Source organism: Rhinatrema bivittatum, chromosome 7, assembly GCF_901001135.1.
Source record: "Rhinatrema bivittatum chromosome 7, aRhiBiv1.1, whole genome shotgun sequence".
NCBI classification, from domain to species: Eukaryota; Metazoa; Chordata; class Amphibia; order Gymnophiona; family Rhinatrematidae; genus Rhinatrema; species Rhinatrema bivittatum.
The window spans coordinates 308,471,008-308,497,946 of record NC_042621.1 but is presented as its reverse complement, the minus strand read 5'-3'; the positions used below and the strand labels follow the sequence as shown (position 1 = coordinate 308,497,946).

General features: G+C 44.7%; 1 protein-coding gene across 1 annotated transcript in view; it reads right to left on the bottom strand.

Moving 5' to 3' along the window:
- BTBD16 (BTB domain containing 16) overlaps positions 1–26,939 on the bottom strand; it is a 146,379-nt gene that overhangs the window by 37,269 nt on the left and 82,171 nt on the right. Inside the window, exons 8-9 of the mRNA XM_029610755.1 lie at positions 24,959–25,089; positions 11,684–11,803 (exon numbers count right to left, since the gene is read on the bottom strand). Of these exons, the coding sequence (XP_029466615.1) occupies positions 11,684–11,803; positions 24,959–25,089 (251 nt within the window). The remainder of the gene's footprint in view (positions 1–11,683; positions 11,804–24,958; positions 25,090–26,939) is intronic.

The window sequence follows — 26,939 nt, the reverse complement described above, 5'->3', positions numbered from 1 at the left end:
ATATATTAGATCAAATAATAGTCCTGTATGTGGAGAAACAGAGGTATTCTGTTTCTGTACATTAGATCAGATAATAGTCCTGTATTTAGAGAAACAGAGGTATTCTGTTTCTATACATTAGATCAGATAATAGTCCTGTATGTAGAGAAACAGAGGTATTCTGGTTCTATACATTAGATCAGATAATAGTCCTGTATGTAGAGAAACAGAGGTATTCTGTTCTATACATTAGATCAGGTAATACCTCTGTTTCTCTACATACAGGACTATTATCTGATCTAATGTATAGAAACAGAATACCTCTGTTTCTCTACATACAGGACTATTACCTGATCTAATGTATAGAAACAGAATACCTCTGTTTCTCCACATACAGGACTATTACCTGATCTAATGTATAGAAACAGAATACCTCTGTTTCTCTACATACAGGACTATTATCTGATCTAATGTATAGAAACAGAATACCTCTGTTTCTCTACATACAGGACTATTACCTGATCTAATGTACAGAAACAGAATACCTCTGTTTCTCTACATGCAGGACTATTGCCTGATCTAATGTATAGAACAGAATACCTCTGTTTCTCTACATACAGGACTATTATCTGATCTAATGTATAGAAACAGAATACCTCTGTTTCTCTACATACAGGACTCTTACCTGATCTAATGTACAGAAACAGAATACCTCTGTTTCTCTACATACAGGACTATTACCTGATCTAATGTATAGAAACAGAATACCTCTGTTTCTCTACATACAGGACTCTTACCTGATCTAATGTACAGAAACAGAATACCTCTGTTTCTCTACATACAGGACTATTATCTGATCTAATGTATAGAAACAGAATAGTCCTGTATGTGGAGAAACAGAGGTATTCTGTTTCTATACATTAGATCAGGTAATAGTCCTCTATGTAGAGAAACAGAGGTATTCTGTTCTATACATTAGATCAGGTAATAGTCCTCTATGTAGAGAAACAGAGGTATTCTGTTTCTATACATTAGATCAGGTAAGAGTCCTGTATGTAGAGAAAAAGAGGTATTCTGTTTCTATACATTAGATCAGGTAAGAGTCCTGTATGTAGAGAAACAGAGGTATTCTGTTTCTGTACATTAGATCAGATAATAGTCCTGTATGTAGAGAAACAGAGGTATTCTGTTTCTATACATTAGATCAGGCAATAGTCCTGTATGTAGAGAAACAGAGGTATTCTGTTCTATACATTAGATCAGGCAATAGTCCTGCATGTAGAGAAACAGAGGTATTCTGTTTCTGTACATTAGATCAGGTAATAGTCCTGTATGTAGAGAAACAGAGGTATTCTGTTTCTATACATTAGATCAGATAATAGTCCTGTATGTAGAGAAACAGAGGTATTCTGTTTCTATACATTAGATCAGGTAATAGTCCTGTATGTAGAGAAACAGAGGTATTCTGTTTCTATACATTAGATCAGATAATAGTCCTGTATGTAGAGAAACAGAGGTATTCTGTTCTATACATTAGATCAGGTAATAGTCCTGTATGTAGAGAAACAGAGGTATTCTGTTCTATACATTAGATCAGGTAATAGTCCTGTATGTAGAGAAACAGAGGTATTCTGTTCTATACATTAGATCAGGTAATAGTCCTGTATGAAGAGAAACAGAGGTATTCTGTTCTATACATTAGATCAGGTAATAGTCCTGTATGTAGAGAAACAGAGGTATTCTGTTTCTATACATTAGATCAGATAATAGTCCTGTATGTAGAGAAACAGAGGTATTCTGTTTCTGTACATTAGATCAGATAATAGTCCTGTATGTAGAGAAACAGAGGTATTCTGTTTCTATACATTAGATCAGATAATAGTCCTGTATGTAGAGAAACAGAGGTATTCTGTTCTATACATTAGATCAGGTAATAGTCCTGTATGTAGAGAAACAGAGGTATTCTGTTCTATACATTAGATCAGGTAATAGTCCTGTATGTAGAGAAACAGAGGTATTCTGTTCTATACATTAGATCAGGTAATAGTCCTGTATGTAGAGAAACAGAGGTATTCTGTTTCTATACATTAGATCAGATAATAGTCCTGTATGTAGAGAAACAGAGGTATTCTGTTTCTATACATTAGATCAGGTAATAGTCCTGTATGTAGAGAAACAGAGGTATTCTGTTTCTATACATTAGATCAGATAATAGTCCTGTATGTAGAGAAACAGAGGTATTCTGTTTCTATACATTAGATCAGATAATAGTCCTGTATGTAGAGAAACAGAGGTATTCTGTTTCTATACATTAGATCAGATAATAGTCCTGTATGTAGAGAAACAGCGGTATCTGCCTCAGCTACTGCCAGGCACTTTGTGAAGATACCAGGGGCTGATGATAGGCCCTGTATTGAAGCTGGAGAAATTCAAGGCTGAGTCAGAGGTATCTACATCTTGGGATCTGGATGCACTATTGTGTGTGTGTATGTGTGTGTGTGTGTGTGTGTGTGTATATATATATATATATATATATATATATATATATCTATAGGGGCCCTTCAGGTCCAGAGTACAAAGCCAGCCTCCCTTGTGCAACAATGGCCAGATTATGGGTCCCGTTGCCATCTTCCATTGTTCCTTGTGAAGAAGTTTGTTTACGGCTTTGAAGTCCAGGATGGGATGAAGGTGTCCAGTTTTGGGGGAAATGGGATGTATCCAGAATAAAATCCCCTTTCCTTTTACCAAACTGGAGTATGCGAGACAGCTCTTGCTTGGAGTAGGGAAGTGATTTTGTCTGTCATTAAAGCCTGATTTAGAATTTGCTGAGACTGTCTTGGGACATGATGTGCAGGGATTTTTAGAAACCATTGCCTGTATCATTTCGGATTATGCGAAGGACCCACAAGCCTTCTGATCTGTAGCGCAGGTTCATTTCCCCCCCAGCTGGAATTCATTTTTGCTGTGAGACTAGGACACTGGCAAAGATCTCTGTAAGGAGTCAAAACTGACTAAGTAAGGTGCACAGCAGCCGGAGGGTTAAAACTGAGGAACAAATGCCAAGTGAGCTGCAGAGAGCAGTCATAAAAGCAAAGGTAAAAAACCCGGGAGTATTCTAATGCGAGGCGTCCAGTCAGGTAGGGGAACTGCAGTGCACAGTCTGAGGGGGATCCGAGGCTTTGCTGAAACGCATCGGATGCTGTCCCCCATGGCATTGAGTACAGGGTCTCCTCCTGCCGTTCATAAACCCAGACAGGAAGACATTGAAACTATCGATGGGGAAAGCATGGCTGTAATTTTGTTTGTGCAAACTTACTGTTGCCACTCCCTGCGGAGCTCATTCCAGTCCCCAGCAGGTTCTGCTTAGAAGAACATCAGCAGGTCCCAAGACCTGAAGATTTTTAGCTCCAAGAAGGTCCCTTGCAGGTTCAGGGAGGCACGAGCTAAAGAGGCAAGAGACGGGGATACTTCCCTGAAAGGGGGACACAGAAGTGCTTTCTGCGAGGCACTGGGAGAGAGAGAGAGAGAGAGGACGCTGATGGAGCCTTAGCCTGGAACCAGAAAGGAGCTGGGTGTGCTGGGAGCCCGGAGGGACATCAAGGACTGGTGCCACATAAGTGCACATGAAAGTCATAAAACTAAAAGTTAGGAGGACGTTTATGCTCATAAGAACATAAAAAGTGCCTCTCTAGAGCAGACCCAGTCTCTAAGAAGGGCCTATCTGGGTCAGAGGTACCTGAGCACGTGAGTGAACACTCACACATTTCGGAGCATCGCTCACAGGTTTTACATGGTCACTCACGTAAATTTCTTTGTGCTACTTACAGAAATTTAACACTAATACTGGCACTCAAAGATTGTTGCTTTGAATAAATTGTTGCTCTGACAAAAATGTTTGCAGACACCCGGTCCCTCCTTGGAGGGAGCCTTGCCTGGCAGATCCCCAGTACTTCATCTGTTTCCTGTACCTCACTCCCAGGGATAAGCGCGGGCTTTCCCATGTCTACGTGACTATTAATAACCGTTTATGGGCTTTTCCTTCAGGGATTTGTCCGATCCAATTCTGAACCCTGCTGTGTTACTCGCCTCGGCCCCGTCCTCTGGCAGCAGATTCCAGCGCCTGATTGTGCGCTGAGTGAAAAAATCCTTCTCACGATTTGTTTTAAATCTGCCGGCTGCCGGTTTCATGGAGCGTCCCCTAGTCCTAGTGTTGTGTTAATAACCGTTCCCTATTCACCCGTTCCTCCCCACTCATGATTTTATAAATCTCAATCAGATCCCCTCTCAGTCCTCCCTTCTCCAAGCTCAGGAGCCCTGACCTGTTTAACCTTCCTCCATCCCTTGGATCCTTTTGGTCACCGTTCTCTGCACCTTTTCTATGTCCGCGCTGTCTCCTTTGAGATGTGGAGACCAGAACTGCACCCAGTGCTCATTAATCTATCCAGAGGCTTTATTTATGATATTCTCAGCTTTGTTCTCTCTTCCTGTCCAAACAATTCCTAACTTTCTCTTTGCCTTTTTGACCACCACCACCACCACACGCTGAGCTGAGGATTTCAAGGTACGGGACACAAGGATCCCAAGCTCCTTTTCCTGTAACCACGGAGCGAAGCACAAGTGCCCTGGCAGAGAGACCTGCTGTTTGTAAAAGGGCAGGGTTTAATTGGGGAGAGAAAATCTAAGGAAGATTTCTCTGCTATCTAAGGGCCTCATTTTCCAAACATTTTCCCCATAGAAACAGAATGAGAGAAAGTTCGTGGTAAATCAGGCCCTCAAACCCTTGAGTATTAGAGTTGTATGCCAGTAAGACTGACAGACACAGAATCAGAGACAGACAGTAAACATTTCTTTTGTTTATTTTTTTATTAGGTAGTTCACAGTGCGATTCATTGGTCCCAGCAAATGAGATGCATGCATGCCTAGATTTTGTTGGAAGACAGCTTGCACTGAGAGCAGATAGTCTCTCTATTTATTTGGAAAAGCTCAGGTTAGTAGGTGGTATGAGCCGGACGTGGATCAGAGGACCCCAGAACCAGATGATCAAAGACTCCAAGAAGAAGAAAGCAAGCCAATGTGCTCCAACAGCAGAGGCGAGGACTGCAGACGTGTGAGCTGTTACAGAGTGCGTTTCTGGCCAGAAACACAGAGAGCACAGACAGAAAACAGCCACAGAAATGCTGAGGGATGCACAGAGTGAGGCACGAGGAAGGACTGACAAAAACGTAGCATGCTCACCTTTTAAGAATTGAAGGTAATCTCTACTTACCTGCTGATTTCTAAGACTGGAAAGAGAAACAAAGATTGAAAATTATTTTGATAAAAGAACCATATTCTTGATTTGAGAATTTTACACTACAAGTTTGTGTTGATCATTTGCACTGAAACTTATCTGACGTTTTGTTGTTGGTGAATCCGTGTTACCTGCAAGGTAAAGGGAAAAAAAAGGAAGTTAATATTTGAAGTTCTTTGGCAAACCTGGAAAGTGAAAAGAAAGTTAAAGGAATTCTGCTCACCTGCTGAATATTTCACTTGTAGTTGTTAAACGTCTTCCTGGGAAGTATTTAAAAAGTTGTACTTCTTTCCAAAATAGTTTTTCTTCAACTTGTGCTCTTTTAAAAAGAAATGTTGTTGAATTTGAGTCAGGGAATTTATTGTTGTGAATGAACCCTTATATTTTTCTACAAGCAAATCTTATGCCTCTCCCCTACTTCCAGGGAAAGGGCTTACGATCCAGAGAAGACGCGTTCTTTAATGTGCGACTGCCACTGGAGGAAAAGGGAGGGTAACTCGCTCTGGCCCCGTGAGTTTTAAAGCTCTCCTGCCCTTGGCGGTTACCCTAGCAGTCGGCATTGTATTAGATTCCACGCTAACCATGTCTCATCACATTTCTACAATAGTAAAACATTATTTTTCCAAACTGCGCATATTGAAACCTCTCCGTTCCTTATTCTATCCAGATGACGTCCGAACAATATTACAGTCCCTGATATGTAGCGATCTTGACTTCTTTAATGCACTTCCAACTGGTTTCCATGATAATGCTATAGGCCCCCTACAATGAGTCCAGACCTCCGCAGCCCGCGTCCTAACTGGCACTTCTGGCAGAGATCACATATCCCCAATCTTGTAGTTCTTACACTGCCTACCTGTCCATTTTAGAATTCATTACAAACTCCTCTCTGTCATACACAACTTACTATATAACGACTCCTCTACATATACCAACCCAGCAGGAATTTACGCTCAATGCATAAAAACGTATTGCAAATCCCTACAATACGCGTTGCCAGACTTGACATCACCAGAAGACGTGCTTTTTCTGTAGCTGTCCCATTAATCGGGAACTCTATTCCTGACGAACTAAGGCAGATCACCAATCATAAAGAACTAAAAAAATCCTAAAACCTATCTTTTTTCAATTGCCTTTAGTAATGCTTCAGCCTCTTAAGCTTGTCATCTGTACATACCCCTTTGGCACTTAAAATACTTACCAGCCCCTCCCTCCCTCTGACTCCACCCATTTTAAATCAACAGGCACATTGATTTTTGTAAAGATTTACCTGTCTGTTTATGCATGTTGTCTTACTCTGTTTTTATGTTTATGTGTTTAAGTTATCTTAATTATGTATGTTTTTATGTAAACTGTTTTGATCAGCAAGTCATTGTAAAAGCGGTATACAAACATTCTCCAATAAACAAATACATAAATAAATAAATGGTATGCAAGGAAGACGCATACCTACAGAAGGCAAGATGAAAGCTGAGCAAGGCCGGCAAAACCAGACCTAGCTTGGGAGACGTCTCTGCATGCAGCTGTAAGACTGGCACAGGATGTCGCAGCTGGCTCCAGTGAGGACGGCAAGGAGGTACTTCACCAGAGCAGGGGCGCATCTCAGACAGGCCGGGAGCCCTGGAGCAGCCACCATTCCCTGCAGCTGAGCCCTTAGCTGCTGGCAGCTGCCAGGACTTACCAGGATCATGGCCCAGCAAAGGTGCGTCAGGCTAGGACTCCTTACATCCAGCCTTCAATGTGAGGCACAGATAATGCTGGTCCAACAGGGGGTCTCCGGGAGCAGGGCTCCCTAACTCCATTTAGCTTGATGGTTTGTACAGGATTCTTGCAGAGACAGAGTCCCCGGTGCATCACTGCAAGCTCCCCTGCCCCTGACCACCAAGCGTTGCAGGTTCAACCTCCGCTGCTCGTGACTCAGGACTGCAGGACTGGATGGGGAACAGGAACACTGGAGCAGACCGAAAAGCTGAAAATAGCACAAGAATAAGGCCAAACGTATTGTAGGAACAATTCAGGCTACCATTTTCTGAGCATGTCTTAAAAGAACTTATTCTCTTTGAACCAAAGAAAATGATTATTATTTATTGAATGTAATGTACCACTGTAAAACAGTTTATCCGAGCAGTTTACCATAAAAACATACATAAAATCCAATTAGAAAACTAAGTATGGAGGAAGGACAGCAAAGCATTATGGGCATTCACGTGACAGGTGCCAGAAGTAGGAATGCCGGGGTTATAAAACATATCCTGGGCTCTGCCACCACTCTGATACTGACTGGAGGACTCCTATCTCTAATCTCATTTTGGGACCGTGCAGTTCTCTATACTAAAATGAACTCTTCGCTTCTTATAAAGCGGAGTGAAACTCCCAGTCAGAGAGCTGTGCTTGGCCCTCATCCATACGTATCGGATATGCATGTATTGTGCCCAATCACGTCTATGAAAGTAAGTGAAACACAGGAGCCAAAAGCCTGTCATTAGAAAAAGTCCACCTCCAGAGACAGCCCGCCGACAGAGACAGCCTGGTATCAGAAAAAGCCCGCCATCAGAGACAGCCCACCATCAGTCATCCTGCCATCAGAAAAAACTCACCATCAGAGACAGCCTGCCATCAGAAAAAACCGCCATCAGAGACAGCCCATCATCAGAGACAGCCTGCCATCAGAAAAAACCGCCATCAGAGACAGCCCATCATCAGAGACAGCCTGGTATCAGAGACAGCCCGCCATCAGAGTCATCCTGCCATCAGAAAAAACTCACCATCAGAGACAGCCCACCATCAGAGACAGCCCACCATCAGAGTCATCCTGCCATCAGAAAAAACTCACCATCAGAGACAGCCTGCCATCAGAAAAAACCGCCATCAGAGACAGCCCATCATCAGAGACAGCCTGGTATCAGAGACAGCCCGCCATCAGAGTCATCCTGCCATCAGAAAAAACTCACCATCAGAGACAGCCCACCATCAGAGACAGCCCACCATCAGAGTCATCCTGCCATCAGAAAAAACTCACCATCAGAGACAGCCCACCATCAGAGTCATCCTGCCATCAGAAAAAACTCACCATCAGAGACAGCCCGCCGACAGAGACAGCCTGGTATCAGAAAAAGCCCGCCATCAGAGACAGCCCACCATCAGAGTCATCCTGCCATCAGAAAAAACTCACCATCAGAGACAGCCCACCATCAGAGTCATCCTGCCATCAGAAAAAACTCACCATCAGAGACAGCCCACCATCAGAGTCATCCTGCCATCAGAAAAAACTCACCATCAGAGACAGCCCACCATCAGAGTCATCCTGCCATCAGAAAAAACTCACCATCAGAGATAGCCCACCATTAGAGACAGCCCGCCATCAGAAAAAACCGCCATCAGAGACAGCCCGCCATCAGAGACAGCCCACCATCACAGACAGCCCACCATCAGAAAAAGTCTGGTATCAGAGACAGCCCGCCATCAGAAAAAACCGCCATCAGAGACAGCCCATCATCAGAAAAAGCCTGGTATCAGAGACAGCCCGTCATCAGAGACAGCCCACCATCAGAGACAGCCCATCATCAGAAAAAGCCTGGTATCAGAGACAGCCCGCCATCAGAGACAGCCCATCATCAGAAAAAGCCTGGTATCAGAGACAGCCCGCCGTCAGAGACAGCCCATCATCAGAAAAAGCCCACCATCAGAGACAGCCCACCATCAGAGACAGCCATCAGCAAAGAACTCCTGCAAATAACAGTGGACAAGAGCCTCAGGAGCAGATGAATAAGCCTGCCTGCCTGCATCCCTGCCTGCCTGCACCCCTGCCTGCCTGCCTGCATCCCTGCCTGCCTGCACCCCTGCCTGCCTGCATCCCTGCCTGCCTGCACCCCTGCCTGATCTTCAGAACGAACATTCGCTAACCAGAGATGCCCGCGCTCTCCAAATCCTTCCAGACCTGTAAACAGATGGGCATAGATGCATAAGTCTTTACAGAGAGAAACCATCCGTCTCCTTCAAGCACTGGGCTGAGAGAACAAACTTTAATTTTTAGTAAGAGATCTGAAGTTACATTTGGTTTTGGGGTAGATGGGTCTGTGAATGCTCTGAATGAACTCTTTGCAGACTTGTGTTCAATAATCTTTTGTGAAAGTGCATCCAGGTGTCTAATCACTGAAACAATTACTAGAGTAATCAATTAGATTTTAAATGTTAATGAATGCTTGACTGGGTCTGAAGTCATTAAGAAAGTTTGTTCTGACTTCTGGCCAAGTAGGAGGAGTTAATTAACTTCTCTGTTCTCCTAAGCATGAAGAGCACTGGAAATGAGGGGGACCATATTTAGCCACCATCCAGCAGCGCAGCCGTGCCACTGAATATACCCGGCTACCTAACAGCTAGCCGGAAAGTTAGCCGAACAAGTAATTCTGTCCCCCATCACCCCCAGCCGACTATCGAGCTGAATAAATAGTTACACAGGTAAACGGTGGCCGCTGAACGTGGCCAGACATTAAAATGTCGCCCACTTAGCTTGATAAAGTCCAAACTTCTCCAGGTAAATGGAACCGAACGTCGACCTTGGAGTTTTTATCCAGCTTCCCTGAGTCTGACCTGCATTTAGTTCTGGCTGGATGGGGAAGTAACTCCAGGAGCTCAGCAGGCTGCATGGGGCTTGATCAGCAAGGGAAATTATTATTGCAGTTTGTTTCTTTTTTTGTGCGTTTTGCTTTGTTGCTTTATATGTTTAAAACACCCACTATACAATCACTTGTATTTTCCTGTATGATTTGATGTCCATTATTAAAGAAGCTCTTACTGACTTCTGAGCAGATAACCAGCAGTTAATAATATCCTGCTGACTGCACGTGAAATGCGCTGCTGGATGATTTGCAAGAAGCCAGCTCTTCCACCAGTGACAAACAAACAGGCCAGCCTCCCTCTCCTTCAGTGCCAGGGGTGGCCGCCAAGCAGCCGGGTATCCTGCAAATCATTTTATGAACATCTGCAGACCCTGTAAATAAACCCATAAAGGCTGACTAATCTGTCTGCCTGTGCCTCAGTGTGTGCCAGGCTGCTACAGCCACCTTCCTAATGTCAATAAACGGTAGAGCTGAGTTACTGACAAAATACAGACGAGTGTCCCCCTCACTGCCTCCTGTGGACTACAAAAAAGCCATCGTTCCGTATCCATATGTGACTTACAGTGCCGGCACGTGGAGCAGACACAGCTTTAGTGCTGACACAACCCACTGTCTGGACTGACCTGGTATAAGAGACAGGGAACTAGCAGTCGTGCACATGTGGCTGCCCTCCTGCCGTGAGGAAAGCGTCTGCTCTGCCTGCCACCTGTGTACGGCAGGCCTCTTGCGTGTGCACTAGTGCATACTGCACCAGCACTGTGCACCTCCCCGCTGCGGCTGCGGGCACGGCGGGGGTGCAGGGAGAGGATCAAGGATGGAGTGGTCCTGCTTGCTTGCTTGCTGCATCGGTGGGGCACTTGAAAAAAACCACGGCTGAAATAAAAGAGCCCAATTTGGTAAGAAACTCGTGAATTTTGCAGCACTGCCCTTGTGCCTTGTAGAGAAACCTATACAGACTTCAGACAGGGACCCATCCGGGGATGATCACAAGACTCTCTATGCCCCTGGACGCTCCCCTTAGAGGAAATTTCCACATTTTAAGCTATGGTGAAGGCTTAAATCAGCCTGTATATAATGCAGGTACAGCTCCTTGCTTCACAGCACCCCATACAGGCCCAAATAAATACATAAACCACAATATAACTTCCGTACTGGCATCATGGACACACGCAACAGTTCTGTGAGTGCATGAGCATCCTCATTGTCAGATCTGCCCCCATGTCTCCTCTTCAGTCACTCTGCAGCTGCCACACATCTGGGAGGCTGAAGAGGGCACATCTGGGCATCCTCGGTATCAGATCTGCCCCCATGTCTCCTCTTCAGTCACTCTGCAGCTGCCACACATCTGGGAGGCTGAAGAGGGCACATCTGGGCATCCTCGGTATCAGATCTGCCCCCATGTCTCCTCTTCAGTCACTCTGCAGCTGCCACACATCTGGGAGGCTGAAGAGGGCACATCTGGGCATCCTCAGTATCAGATCTGCCCCCATGTCTCCTCTTCAGTCACTCCGCAGCTGCCACACATCTGGGAGGCTGAAGAGGGCAGATCTGGGCATCCTCAGTATCAGATCTGCCCCCATGTCTCCTCTTCCGTCACTCCGCAGCTGCCACACATCTGGGAGGCTGAAGAGGGCACATCTGGGCATGGACCTGCTACCTATGGCCGTGGAATGAAGCATTGCAAAGCTGAGATGGACAGTAGCAGAACTCAGAATTGCCTTCCAGCTTAAGTTATGATTTGGCCTCCCCCGATGAACTGGATAATTGGCAAAGCCTTCCCCGCAGGCGCTCTTACCTGTTGAAGAAGGTTAGTATGGAGCTGTGCGTTGGCAGGATCTGGCACAAAGGGTTCTCCTGTAGGTAGACCCAGTAGAGGATGGTCCTGAAGAGATGGTACTCGCTGAAGGTAAACAGCCTACGGGGGGAGAGAGCAAGGCAAGGTGAAAGAGGCAGCTGGAGCACCCCGGTCTTCATGACAGCACAGGATATGCACCAGGCGTCTAAACGGGGGAAAGGAGAAGGGAGAAAGATGGTCTCCTACGAAGCCAAGTGAAAAATAATTGTAGCCGGACCCTCCAGTCCCTAGGTTCAGTCTGGATATTTCAGTGCTATCAATGAGCCATCCATTCCCCGTCCGTCTCTCCCACTGGGAGGGCTGTGGTTGGGTGCCTCGACCCTATTCAACCCTGCCATTTTGTCCTCGGGGTGTGGCTAGTGGCTGGTTTGGGTTAGAAAGAAGCCTGGTTTCTCCCTGCCAGAGGGTCCCCCTGTTCTGTGCTCTCCCTGCCAGAGGGTCCCCCTGTTCTGAGCTCTCCCTGCCAGAGGGTCCCCCTGTTCTGGGCTCTCCCTGCCAGAGGATCCCCCTGTTCTGAGCTCTCCCTGCCAGAGGGTCCCCCTGTTCTGTGCTCTCCCTGCCAGAGGGTCCCCCTGTTCTGGGATCTCCCTGCCAGAGGGTCCCCCTGTTCTGTGCTCTCCCTGCCAGAGGATCCCCCTGTTCTGAGCTCTCCCTGCCAGAGGGTCCCCCTGTTCTGGGCTCTCCCTGCCAGAGGGTCCCCCTGTTCTGTGCTCTTCCTGCCAGAGGGTCCCCCTGTTCTGTGCTCTCCCTGCCAGAGGGTCCCCCTGTTCTGGGCTCTCCCTGCCAGAGGGTCCCCCTGTTCTGTGCTCTCCCTGCCAGAGGGTCCCCCTGTTCTGGGCTCTCCCTGCCAGAGGGTCCCCCTGTTCTGTGCTCTTCCTGCCAGAGGGTCCCCCTGTTCTGTGCTCTCCCTGCCAGAGGGTCCCCCTGTTCTGGGCTCTCCCTGCCAGAGGGTCCCCCTGTTCTGGGATCTCCCTGCCAGAGGGTCCTCCTGTTCTGTGCTCTCCCTGCCAGAGGGTCCCCCTGTTCTGTGCACTCCCTGCCAGAGGGTCCCCCTGTTCTGTGCTCTTCCTCCCAGAGGGTCCCCCTGTTCTGGGCTCTCCCTGCCAGAGGGTCCCCCTGTTCTGTGCTCTTCCTGCCAGAGGGTCCCCCTGTTCTGTGCACTCCCTGCCAGAGGGTCCCCCTGTTCTGGGCTCTTCCTGCCAGAGGGTCCCCCTGTTCTGTGCTCTTCCTGCCAGAGGGTCCCCCTGTTCTGTGCTCTCCCTGCCAGAGGGTCCCCCTGTTCTGTGCTCTTCCTGCCAGAGGGTCCCCCTGTTCTGTGCTCTCCCTGCCAGAGGGTCCCCCTGTTCTGTGCTCTTCCTGCCAGAGGATCCCCCTGTTCTGTGCTCTCCCTGCCAGAGGGTCCCCCTGTTCTGTGCTCTTCCTCCCAGAGGGTCCCCCTGTTCTGGGCTCTCCCTGCCAGAGGGTCCCCCTGTTCTGTGCTCTTCCTGCCAGAGGGTCCCCCTGTTCTGTGCACTCCCTGCCAGAGGGTCCCCCTGTTCTGGGCTCTCCCTGCCAGAGGGTCCCCCTGTTCTGAGCTCTCCCTGCCAGAGTGTCCCCCTGTTCTGTGCTCTCCCTGCCAGAGGGTCCCCCTGTTCTGTGCTCTTCCTGCCAGAGGGTCCCCCTGTTCTGGGCTCTCCCTGCCAGAGGGTCCCCCTGTTCTGGGCTCTCCCTGCCAGAGGGTCCCCCTGTTCTGAGCACTCCCTGCCAGAGGGTCCCCCTGTTCTGGGCTCTCCCTGCCAGAGGGTCCCCCTGTTCTGAGCTCTCCCTGCCAGAGTGTCCCCCTGTTCTGTGCTCTCCCTGCCAGAGAGTCCCCCTGTTCTGAGCTCTCCCTGCCAGAGGGTCCCCCTGTTCTGTGCTCTCCCTGCCAGAGGGTCCCCCTGTTCTGTGCTCTTCCTGCCAGAGGGTCCCCCTGTTCTGGGCTCTCCCTGCCAGAGGGTCCCCCTGTTCTGAGCTCTCCCTGCCAGAGTGTCCCCCTGTTCTGAGCTCTCCCTGCCAGAGGGTCTCCCTGTTCTGTGCTCTCCCTGCCAGAGGGTCCCCCTGTTCTGAGCTCTCCCTGCCAGAGGGTCCCCCTGTTCTGGGCTCTCCCTGCCAGAGGGTCCCCCTGTTCTGAGCTCTCCCTGCCAGAGGGTCCCCCTGTTCTGGGCTCTCCCTGCCAGAGGGTCCCCCTGTTCTGTGCTCTCCCTGCCAGAGGGTCCCCCTGTTCTGAGCTGCAGTAAGAGAGACGTTTTTGCTGGAACCCTATTGGGACTCCCAGTCCAGGTTTGAAGACAGGGAGCCCATTCACCCCCTGCATGTGGTGAGCTCCTGTGACATAAAATACCAGCCTTGGAAGATTTTGATTAAGGAAGTATTTTCCTCACTGGGAGCCAGGCTGGTACAGCAAGCTCTCAATCCTAAGACTTTTCTACACAAGGGGGTCACCTTCTAACCAACTGAGGAGACAAAGTAAAACCTGGAGACTCCCATCCATATCTCCACCCATATGGGAGAAGGCCACAGGACTGGGTGTTTGGGAATGATGTGGAGTCTCAGGTAGGCCTGTTTTTCTGTATTCAAAGGGACCCCTCCACTACGATTCCCGATAGGAAGCTGGGAGAGTTTTTGTGCACTTAAATATCACCATGGGAAGCTCTGCCCAGACATCTGAGGTGAAGGGCACCTACCCAGGAGAGAAACCCATATCTTTTCTTAATTCAGCTATAACTTCATACTTAACAAATCAGTAAACTTATAATCTAATACCCAGTGCCTTGTCCTGCCTGGTTTATCCCAGCATCTCTCTCTATCAATACGCACAGGGAATAACCCGGGCCAGAAGCAAGAGCTGGTCCCCACAGAAGGAATCCCACCTCTGGGATAGAGAGTACAAGCCATGGGAGGAGCAGTAGCTGGAGAAGCTCCGAAGATATAAATAAGTTTCTGCGCCCTTGGGACTAGACACCCCGCTGAGGTTACATAACGTAGAGACATGTTAGAGTATGATCCAGGGCTTCCAAGACCACAGGTCACGGCTCTAGAGGTAAGAAGAAAACAAGGGCAGAGCAGAGTCAAAGTTAATTGAATGTAGCGATCAAGGAGTAGACTGTGATCAAAAGCAGACAGGTCAGGGAGGATAAGGATGGAGTAAGTCCTTGGCATTGTCCACAAAGAGGTCAGTTTCCGTGACATATAGAGTATGAAAGCCAGACTGGAGCAGATCCAGAAGAATTTGAAAGTTCAGTTCTAGAAAGAAATACTTTTGTCTTTTCCTAGTATATATGAGCTAGTAAGTACTGATTTATCTAGAGTGGGGTCACTAAAACAATCAACATAGTAGATGATGATAGAAAAAGCCCATCTAGCCTGCCCAGTTATCCTGTCCACACTGCTAAGCATGCATCTCCTGCTGCTGGTCACAGACTGCAAGATTTCTGCTTATCCAGGATAATCTTTTTCTCTTCCACCAACTTAGTTCCCTCCAGCATCCACCTTTCACAAGCCTATCCAGAAGGCTCTGTAATAATCTAAAGAGCCAGAAATCCTAGTGTGGATGTTGCTCAAACATCTGGTCTCCTGTGTCACCAGATAGATCTGGCTATATATGAGCTTCTGTGTTTCCACTAGGACTTCTAATTATTACAGAACTTGCAGCCTGCCGACAGTCCCAGCTACTTGTTTATTCAACCATCACAGCCCGTCGGACAAACCAACCATATGCATATTTGTGTTACTGCTAAGACTTCTAGAGCCCAATATCAGTGGTTTCTACTCAGCCGGATAAGTCACTTGTCTGGCTAAGTATTTAGTTGGATAAATCTGGGGCAGGGAATAAGCAGATCGGGGAAGAGTTGAGTTAGCTGGAGAACTTATGTGACTATCTCTGGTCGATCCATACATCTTTCCTAAAGGTAGCTGGATAACTTATCTGACTATCTCTGGTCGATCCATACATCTTTCCTAAAGGTAGCTGGATAACTTATCTGACTATCTCTGGTCGATCCATACATTTATTTATTTATTTATTTAAAGACTTTTTTATACCGAAGACCATGTACAAGTACATATCACTTCGGTTTACAGCGAACCAACAGTTGGAAATTACAGCAAACAATATGAACATAATTTAACAAAATTGTACAAGAATATAATTAGAATTAGAATTAGAATAGAATAGAATAGAATTAGAATTAGAATTGAACATCTTTCCTAAAGGTAGCTGGATAACTTATCTATCTCTGGTCGATCCATACATCTTTCCTAAAGGTAGCTGGATAACTTATCTATCTCTGGTCGATCCATACATCTTTCCTAAAGGTAGTTGGATAAACTTATCTGACTATCTCTGGTCGATCCATACATCTTTCCTAAAGGTGGCTGGATAACTTATCTGACTATCTCTGGTCGATCCATACATCTTTGCTAAAGGTAGCTGGATAATTTATCTATCTCTGGTCGATCCATACATCTTTCCTAAAGGTAGCTGGAGAACTAATCTGACTATCTCTGGTCGATCCATACATCTTTCCTAAAGGTAGCTGGATAAACTTATCTGACTATCTCTGGTCGATCCATACATCTTTCCTAAAGGTAGCTGGAGAACTTATCTGACTATCTCTGGTCGATCCATACATCTTTCCTAAAGGTAGCTGGAAAACTTATCTATCTCTGGTCGATCCATACATCTTTCCTAAAGGTAGCTGGATAACTTATCTAACTATCTCTGGTCGATCCATACATCTTTCCTAAAGATAGCTGGATAACTTATCTATCTCTGGTCGATCGATACATCTTTCCTAAAGGTAGCTGGATAACTTATCTATCTCTGGTCGATCCATACATCTTTCCTAAAGGTAGCTGGAGAACTTATCTGACTATCTCTGGTCGATCCATACATCTTTCCTAAAGGTAGTTGGATAAACTTATCTGACTATCTCTGGTAGATCCATACATCTTTCCTAAAGGTAGCTGGATAACCTATCTGACTATCTCTGGTCGATCCATACATCTTTCCTAAAGGTAGCTGGATAACCTATCTGACTATCTCTGGTCGATCCATACATCTTTCCTAAAGGTAGCTGGATAAACTTATCTGACTATCTCTGGTCGATCCATACATCTTTCCTAAAGGTAGCTGGAGAACTTATCTGACTATCTCTGGTCAATCCATACATCTTTCCTAAAGGTAGCTGGAGAACTTATCTGACTATCTCCGGTCAATCCATACATCTTTCCTAAAGGTAGCTGGATAAACTTATCTGACTCTCTCTGGTCGATCCATACATCTTTCCTAAAGGTAGCTGGATAACTTATCTATCTCTGGTCGATCCATACATCTTTCCTAAAGGTAGCTGGATAAACTTATCTGACTATCTCTGGTCGATCCATACATCTTTCCTAAAGATAGCTGGATAACTTATCTATCTCTGGTCGATCGATACATCTTTCCTAAAGGTAGCTGGATAACTTATCTATCTCTGGTCGATCCATACATCTTTCCTAAAGGTAGCTGGAGAACTTATCTGACTATCTCTGGTCGATCCATACATCTTTCCTAAAGGTAGCTGGATAACTTATCTATCTCTGGTCGATCCATACATCTTTCCTAAAGGTAGCTGGAGAACTTATCTGACTATCTCTGGTCGATCCATACATCTTTCCTAAAGGTAGCTGGATAAACTTATCTGACTCTCTCTGGTCAATCCATACATCTTTCCTAAAGGTAGCTGGATAACTTATCTATCTCTGGTCGATCCATACATCTTTCCTAAAGGTAGCTGGATAAACTTATCTGACTATCTCTGGTCGATCCATACATCTTTCCTAAAGGTAGCTGGAGAACTATCTGACTATCTCTGGTCGATCCATACATCTTTCCTAAAGGTAGCTGGATAACTTATCTAACTCTGGTCGATCCATACATCTTTCCTAAAGGTAGCTGGAGAACTTATCTGACTATCTCTGGTCGATCCATACATCTTTCCTAAAGGTAGCTGGATAACTTATCTAACTATCTCTGGTCGATCCATACATCTTTCCTAAAGATAGCTGGATAACTTATCTATCTCTGGTCGATCGATACATCTTTCCTAAAGGTAGCTGGATAACTTATCTGTCTCTGGTCGATCCATACATCTTTCCTAAAGGTAGCTGGAGAACTTATCTGACTATCTCTGGTCGATCCATACATCTTTCCTAAAGGTAGCTGGATAAACTTATCTGACTATCTCTGGTCGATCCATACATCTTTCCTAAAGGTAGCTGGAGAACTTATCTGACTATCTCTGGTCGATCCATACATCTTTCCTAAAGGTAGCTGGATAACTTATCTATCTCTGGTCGATCCATACATCTTTCCTAAAGGTAGCTGGATAACTTATCTAACTATCTCTGGTCGATCCATACATCTTTCCTAAAGATAGCTGGATAACTTATCTATCTCTGGTCGATCGATACATCTTTCCTAAAGGTAGCTGGATAACTTATCTATCTCTGGTCGATCCATACATCTTTCCTAAAGGTAGCTGGAGAACTTATCTGACTATCTCTGGTCGATCCATACATCTTTCCTAAAGGTAGCTGGATAACTTATCTATCTCTGGTCGATCCATACATCTTTCCTAAAGGTAGCTGGATAAACTTATCTGACTGTCTCTGGTCGATCCATACATCTTTCCTAAAGGTAGCTGGATAAACTTATCTGACTATCTCTGGTCGATCCATACATCTTTCCTAAAGGTAGCTGGATAAACTTATCTGACTATCTCTGGTCGATCCATACATCTTTCCTAAAGGTAGCTGGATAAGTTATCTGACTATCTCTGGTTGATCCATACATCTTTCCTAAAGGTAGCTGAATAAACTTATCTGACTATCTCTGGTCGATCCATACATCTTTCCTAAAGGTAGCTTGTTAACTTATCTGACTATCTCTGGTTGATCCATACATCTTTCCTAAAGGTAGCTGGATAAACTTATCTGACTATCTCTGGTCGATCCATACATCTTTCCTAAAGGTAGCTTGTTAACTTATCTGACTATCTCTGGTCGATCCATACATCTTTCCTAAAGGTAGCTGGATAACTTATCTGACTATCTCTGGTCGATCCATACATCTTTCCTAAAGGTAGCTGGATAAACTTATCTGACTGTCTCTGGTCGATCCATACATCTTTCCTAAAGGTAGCTGGATAAACTTATCTGACTATCTCTGGTCGATCCATACATCTTTCCTAAAGGTAGCTGGAGAACTTATCTGTCTATCTCTGGTCGATCCATACATCTTTCCTAAAGGTAGCTGGATAAACTTATCTGACTGTCTCTGGTCGATCCATACATCTTTCCTAAAGGTAGCTGGATAAACTTATCTGACTATCTCTGGTCGATCCATACATCTTTCCTAAAGGTAGCTGGATAAGTTATCTGACTATCTCTGGTTGATCCATACATCTTTCCTAAAGGTAGCTGAATAAACTTATCTGACTATCTCTGGTCGATCCATACATCTTTCCTAAAGGTAGCTTGTTAACTTATCTGACTATCTCTGGTTGATCCATACATCTTTCCTAAAGGTAGCTGGATAAACTTATCTGACTATCTCTGGTCGATCCATACATCTTTCCTAAAGGTAGCTGGATAAGTTATCTGACTATCTCTGGTTGATCCATACATCTTTCCTAAAGGTAGCTGAATAAACGTATCTGACTATCTCTGGTCGATCCATACATCTTTCCTAAAGGTAGCTGGATAAGTTATCTGACTATCTCTGGTTGATCCATACATCTTTCCTAAAGGTAGCTGAATAAACTTATCTGACTATCTCTGGTCGATCCATACATCTTTCCTAAAGATAGCTGGATAACTTATCTGACTATCTCTGGTCGATCCATACATCTTTCCTAAAGGTAGCTGGATAAACTTATCTGACTATCTCTGGTCGATCCATACATCTTTCCTAAAGTTAGCTGGATAACTTATCTGACTATCTCTGGTCGATCCATACATCTTTCCTAAAGGTAGCTGGATAAACCTATCCGGCTAACTTTAGGCTATCTGGGTATATTCAGTGGCTGTGTTCACAAGGTATATTCACCAGCTAATTAGCAGAACCACACACCGGCTGAATATGAACCCCCTAATTTTTTATATTAACTACTTTTCCATGCATTCTGGCAGCTCCAGCACTCTTGCATCAGGTGAGAATGGCACTATGAACACTGAAAGCATGTGCCACTGGGTCGTTAGGTTGTGCTTTCTGCTCTCTCCACTTTTAGCAGCTAAGGATCTTCTGTGCTTTGCCCATATCCCCTTAACTCCATTATTGTTTTAGCCACCATCATCCATCTCAGGAGGGTGTTCCATGCATCCACTACCCTTTCCGTGAAGAAATATTTTCTAATGTTTCTCCTCTCAATTTATCCCCTCACAACCTTTTTGTTCTAGAACTTCCTTTTCCTTGAAACATGATTGCGTCTTGTGAACTATTAATACCTTTCAGTAACTGAATGTCTCGCTCATGTATTTTGTTTTTAAATTTGCATTCTGCCTTTCGTGACTGATCGGGCACTTCAAAGTGGATTACATTCAGGTACCGTAGGTATGTTCCTTTTCCAAGAGGGCTGAACAATATTCAATCCTATCCACCACGGTACAGCATTTATGCATGTAAATGGACGTGAGGAGATTAATGTTGTATTTTTTAAAATTGTGCAGCAGGAGCTGTACAGTTTATATCACATATCTCTGCTCCAACAGTATACGTTTATATTTCATTATGCACATATATTTCCTATGCAAGAAAATGCATACTTTCTTTACCCATTCCATAAACATATGAATGTATATTTTACATGCACAATAATTGTGACACTACACAAATAAATACCCAGAATTAAATGCAGAGGCAGATATTTTATAAAGTATGCACATATACCATTTTGAAAATAATTACTTGCATGAGTACTTGGAATCACTAGTTTGCGAATATCTCCACCAGTCCATTCAGTCCTTCTCCATTTTTACCTATACCTACTAGCACTTCACCCTGACCCCATCAGTTCACCCAGACCTTCCACCCAAAAACTGCAGACAACAGATAAGTCTGATTTCACTTGCAAAAATCATTTAGCAGGAATAAAAGTGTATGTACAAGTTCATTAATGTATACACATCTGTCTCTTATAAAATATCAACACTCATAGGTCTGAACCTTGACCTGGAACATCCCTAGACCATCCTTTTTTTTCAGGTAACATACAAGTGTGAAACTGAAAATATGTGCATAATCTCAAGAGGTATAAATAGCATATACATGTGTACATGCTACTTGCTATTTTTACATATAAAACCCGTTTAACAATTCACTCGTAAGTTTATACCTGAGGCAGTGGAGGGTGAAGTGACTTGCCCAAGATCACAAGGAGTGTCTCTTTCCATTCCTCTAGTGTATACATATTTATATTCTCATAAGACTTCTGATGCAGACCGTGCATTATTTTGGTAGCTCTTCTCTAGACTGCCTCAATTTTATCTACATCCTTTCAAAGGTAAGTCCTTCAGAATTGGATCTTCTTGGTGTTTGGGTACTTGCCACGTTCTTGTGGCCTGGTTTGGCTTCTGTTGGAAACAGGATGCTGGGCTTGATGGACCCTTGGTCTGACCCAGCATGGCAATTTCTTAAGATCTTATAATATTCCAGGTCAGATCTCACTAATAACCTGCACCACAACATAATCACCTCCTCTTTTCTACTAGTTATGCCTCTTCTTAGCATCCCTCCAGCTCTCACCACCAACTTGTAGCACTATTCTCCTGTCTTGAAATCATATTCCTCTAACCCTAGAGCTCACTGACCATTCTCCATAAGGCCCACATCTTTCCCATGTTGGATTTGCATGGTTCCAAAAATCTTATTTGAATCAGGATTAGGGATGAGTAGAATATCACTTTCTGAACTTACTATCAATAATTTGAATACTGTATAATGCTTTTTGGACTCACCAGGGCACCTGCTACTTTTCAGATGCTTATGAATGACATCTTCCATGATTTGTTGGATCTCTATGTTGTGTTCTATCTGGATCACATTCTAATGTACTTGGACGCCGGAACATAATGACCAGCATGTGACCTTAATTTTGAAGGGGCTGCAGAAGCATGGAATCTATGCAAAAGCAAAGAAATGCTTATTTGATCAGGAGTCTGTAACATTCTCAGGCTCTATACTATCTGCAGAGGGGAGGCAAATAAACCCACAAAAGATACAGATAGTACTGCACATTTATTTGGGACTTCTGCAAAGTTACGGCCTCACTGATGTCTCTGTTGAAAATACCAGAACTGTTTCAATAGAGCCCAGAAGCATAACAAATATTTGACTGTTTGAAGGTTGACTTCAACACTGGCAACCTCTGGTTCACCCAGATTCAACTGAGCTGTTTATATTGAAAATTGATACCTCCAAAGTAGCTCTAGAGGCAGTGCTCTCCCCAGCAACAAGCATTTTAGCAAGAGTTACACCCTCGTGCAGTCCTCTCCCAGAAGCTTTCATCTACTGAACAGAATGTTTCCATCCTAGATCAGGAACACCTGGCCATAGAAGCAGCCTTTCAGGTGTGGAAGAATTATCTAGAAGAGATTCTGCATCCTGTACAAGTAATAACTGATCATGGCAACCAAGAGTGCCTGTAATCAGTCAAAAATCTGAACCCCAAGGCAGGGAGGGGATCACACAGAACAGCATCATGGGACACAATAGCCCTTCTGGAAGCAGGGCACAAGATCTCCGATACCCGGGAAATGCAGGTTTTAATTAGAGCTTGAAATTTGCTTCATTGAGAAAAAAAAACACAGGCATAGCAGCTGCTTGTAAGGGTGTTTTCATCTGGACTGCAGGCCGAAAGCTGGGTGCAGATCACAAAAAAAAACCTCTGGAAGAAGGAATCCAAATCCAAGCAGCAGGATAGAAGACAAGGGAAAGCAAGGCATGGAAGGCTGCGGAGAGAGCGGCTGAGCATGTTTTCACCCGGGCGGAAGATGGCTCTGCATGCACAAATCGGTAGTGGTTTCCTCAAAGGGAGTCCTCTTTTACTTTTCCTGTTCAGAGCACGCTTGCTTTATTGCTGCTTCTTGAGGCCTAGGCCACTGGAAACTGGGAAAAGAGGTCCTGATGAATTTTCCAGAAAACTGTGAAGTTTCAAGCTAGATTTATTTTAACAGATAACAGAGACGTGGTTCTCTGTACCGGCTATCCTGAAGGCCATTTAGTAAGTCCAGAGACAAAATGTAAGCTCATGCAAAGCAGGTTCCAGTATATGTCTTCTCTCAATCTTGGCTGCTGTATGGCACCAGACCATCTGATGATCCCTGATGCTCAGGTGAGTACTTATCCAGAGATATTATCCCCATTAGTGAGCACTAAGTCAAGGGTCTTCCCTCTCTTCTAGGTTCTATCACCATTTTTTGAGCCGAGCCCCTTGAAGGGTATCCACTATCTCTCTACTTCTTGTAGATTCTGCAGCAGGGATTCTCCAATCCACATCTGGCAGATTAACATCTCCGAATAACACTTCTCCCTTTGGATATCTTCGACCAGATCTCTGTCCAGCTCTTCTGTCTGAATCTGAGGTTTGTAGACCACACCGATATAAACGGAAGCGCCATCTTCTTTTTTTTGGGAGCGGCCCATAATGCTTCTTCCCTACCCCACATCCCTTGCATTTCAGTTGATTGGATATTGTTTTTTGACATAAAGAGCTACTCCTCCCCCTTTTCTGTCCTTTCTTAACAGGTTATAGCCCAGGATAGCTGTATCCCAATTATGAGACCCGGTGAGCCATGTCTCTGGAATAGCAACAATGTCCAAATTTACCTCCACTATTAGGGTCTGAAGACCCGGAATTGTATTGCTCATACTACGAGCACTCATGGTCACAGCTTTTCAGCTATTCTCTCTTGGCTTGCTGCTCTTCCCAGTGCAATTTTTCTATGACAAAATACTTCAAAGACAAGGGGTCATGACATGAAGCTGAAGGGAGGAAGAATCTGAGGAAACATGAAAAAAATACTATGGTAGCTGCCGGCAGCAGTTCGCCCCCAGAGAGACTGATACTGAAACAGGACTGAGTAAAAGATATGGAATGGGTGGCAGAAGCTGGTTGAATGCTCATCTCCCAAACATGGTACAAAACCAGAGTGTGAAAGCAGAACTAACTTGGATTAGAAGTGATATTCTGCAAATGGCCAAGCTTGTATGGCTGACAGCTAGAATCTAACCTTAGCTAGTGCAGTGGACAGGAATGACTGAGCAGACTGGATTGGTCAATTGGTCCTTATCTGACTATCTTTGCATGTCTGATAAGGAATAATGGAGGCTCATGCATAGGGAAATAAGGAAGCGAATGCTTCCATTGCTTGGAGCAGGGAGGGCCTACAGTGCCTCATCAAACACACATTACATCTTTATTCACCCTCCCTCACAAGCTCTGCTTCTGTTTTGAAGAGCAAATATTTTTTTACCAAACTGGCTGAATAGCTGGCACCTCAGACTCCTTTCTAGCCTCAAATTGCATGAAGCAAGAACTGAGTGAGCCACAGCATCCTGCACTACTTGTTCTGTATGTAAGTGGCAGCTCCCCCCATAATGTGTTTAGATAAGATAGATCGATGGAGATAGATAGATAGAGATAGCAATAGACTGAGATAGAGATAGAGAGATAGATAAAGATAGATGGAGATAGATAGATAGAGGTAGAGATAGGCAGAGATAGAGAGATATAGATAGAGCAATAGTGATAGAGAGATAGATATAGAGATAGAGAGATCAATAGAGATATATAGAGAGAGAGTAATAGATAAAGATAGAGATAGAAAGAGATAGCAATAGAGAGACAGATATAGAGATAGAGATAGAGAAAGAGCAATAGATAGTGATAGAGATAGATAGAGCGATAAAGATAGATATAGAAATAGATATAGAGCGATAGATATAGAAAGATAGAGATAGCGTTAGAAAGAGAGACAGATATAGAGATAGAGAGATAAATAGAGAGAGATAGCGATAGAGATAGAGTGATAGCAATAGAGAGATAGAGATAGAGAGCGATAGACAGAGACAGAGATAGAGAGATAGAGAAACAGAGATAACAATAGATAGATAGTTAGAGAGATAGAGTTTTCTTTTTCACAACACTTCCAGCTCACCTGGGAGACATGAGAACTTTCTGCATCAGCTCCTCAGGAATCTGCCCGAGGTAGATCTGGGATTTGAGCTTAGGCACGAGGTTGACAGCCAGCCACTGTTCACAAGCTTCTTTCAATGCCTCCTGCTTGTACTGTACCAGAAAGAGAACAAGACAGAAACAACGTGAGGCCGGCCGAAGTGCTGAACCAGTCACGCTCCGGAGACACAACGGACAGAACCAAATTCATGGGCTGGCACCATGATATCATCAAAAATAAACCATGAGGGCACCCAGCATCCTGGATCAAGGAAATAGTCAGACCAGAGAGGAAAATGCAATTGAATGCAAAAGGAAATTAATATTAGCTTTGTCTAGAAATTAGGCAGAGTGTACAGTGAGAATAAAAGAGAAAGCTGAAACTCCTTTACCAGCAGCACGTTCTGTGCCCCCCCCCCGGAAAAAACGATCTTTCTAGAGTGACGGCCTGCGTGTGCTTCTCTCTGCACGACAGCAAGCTTGGACCCCAGAACTTGCACACTGCCACTTCCTGGTCTGGTGAACCGCAGGGGCTTTCCTCCCTCTCTCACTCACCCCCTCCTCAGGCTCTTAAGAACATAAGAACGTGCCATGCTGGGTCAGACCAAGGGTCCATCAAGCCCAGCATCCTGTTTCCAACAGTGGCCAATCCAGGCCATAAGAACCTGGCAAGTAAGCAAGGTTTCTGTACATCTCTGCTGCTTTGAGGCGAGCTTCTAGCACCCTTCTCATTCTGTTTGGGGAAAGTTTTCTTGCAGGCTTGCCATTTGGAAAAGACAAGCAATTAAATCTAAAAAAAATCCTACAATCCAGATCCGTGTTGCTATGCATAGGATTCTTACATACTTATCCGAAGAAGGCGGGAGAGAGGCTTTCATTCATCCTGGACTTATCTTTCATGCTCCGATCTCATCAATCTGCCAAGGCTCTGCTTCAAAACGTGCTTGGCTCATGTGATGAAATATTTCCTGATACTTGAACATCATAATACGGTCTTTTGTGCTTTCATTGTTAGACTATTGCAGTTCTCTGCCGGTGGATTTACTTTTAATAAGCTTTAAGTCAGAGGCTTGGGAGAATGTATTAATTTAAATTGTTTCTGCCTTTGCCCAACTAAGGTTTAATTTGACATGAAAACGATTCCTGCAATTCTTTTCTAATACTTGGAAAGGAAATGCTAGACAGTCGAGGGGGTGGGGACAAATGTGCTTTTGAAAGGTAATCAGTTCTTAATTATGTCCGGGTAACCATGGGAATTCAAGCTTCCCCTCCCTCCTTTATTTATTTATTTTATTTTATTTCTTTTACTATACCGATGCTCAAGACTAGGTCTTATCGTACCGGTTTACAATGTAACTGAGGGGAAACCAATTAACATCTAGGTAGAAAGTAAAGTTACATTAAACAGGGAGCGTAAAACATGGGAGATGGAAGACAGGACAGCATTTAAACTAAAACAACTGGAGAGTGATAAATATAATCAACAAAAAACTATATGTTAAAGATACATAAACAGAGATTTATCCTAGGCGATTATTAACATGGTAAGTCCAATGGGAGAAGGAGAGAGGTGAGGTGAGTGGGGGGGGGGGGGGGGGGGAGGGGGAGAGGGAAATGAAGAGGAACTTTATTTAGGAACTCCATGGGGGAGAGGAAAGAGTAATGTTTGGTGCCTGGAAGTTTTAAATAACTTTTGAGAAGTAAGTGATGCTATTAGCTGGCAGCCAGTGCCGTGTTATTGGCTGAACATCAGTGACACCCAGGGGACATTACTTCCTAAGGGGGGAGGGCTTTATAATTAACCTATCAGACACGGTTGAAACTCAATCTGTTGATTTGCAGACTTTTGTCTCAAGTTAGTTAAGTGGTACCTACCTAGTCATCTCTGTAGCCAGTAATAAGCAAGGGATCGATTAACCAGAAAAGAGATGGACTTTATTTCAGACTGGGCTGCCATAAGGTAA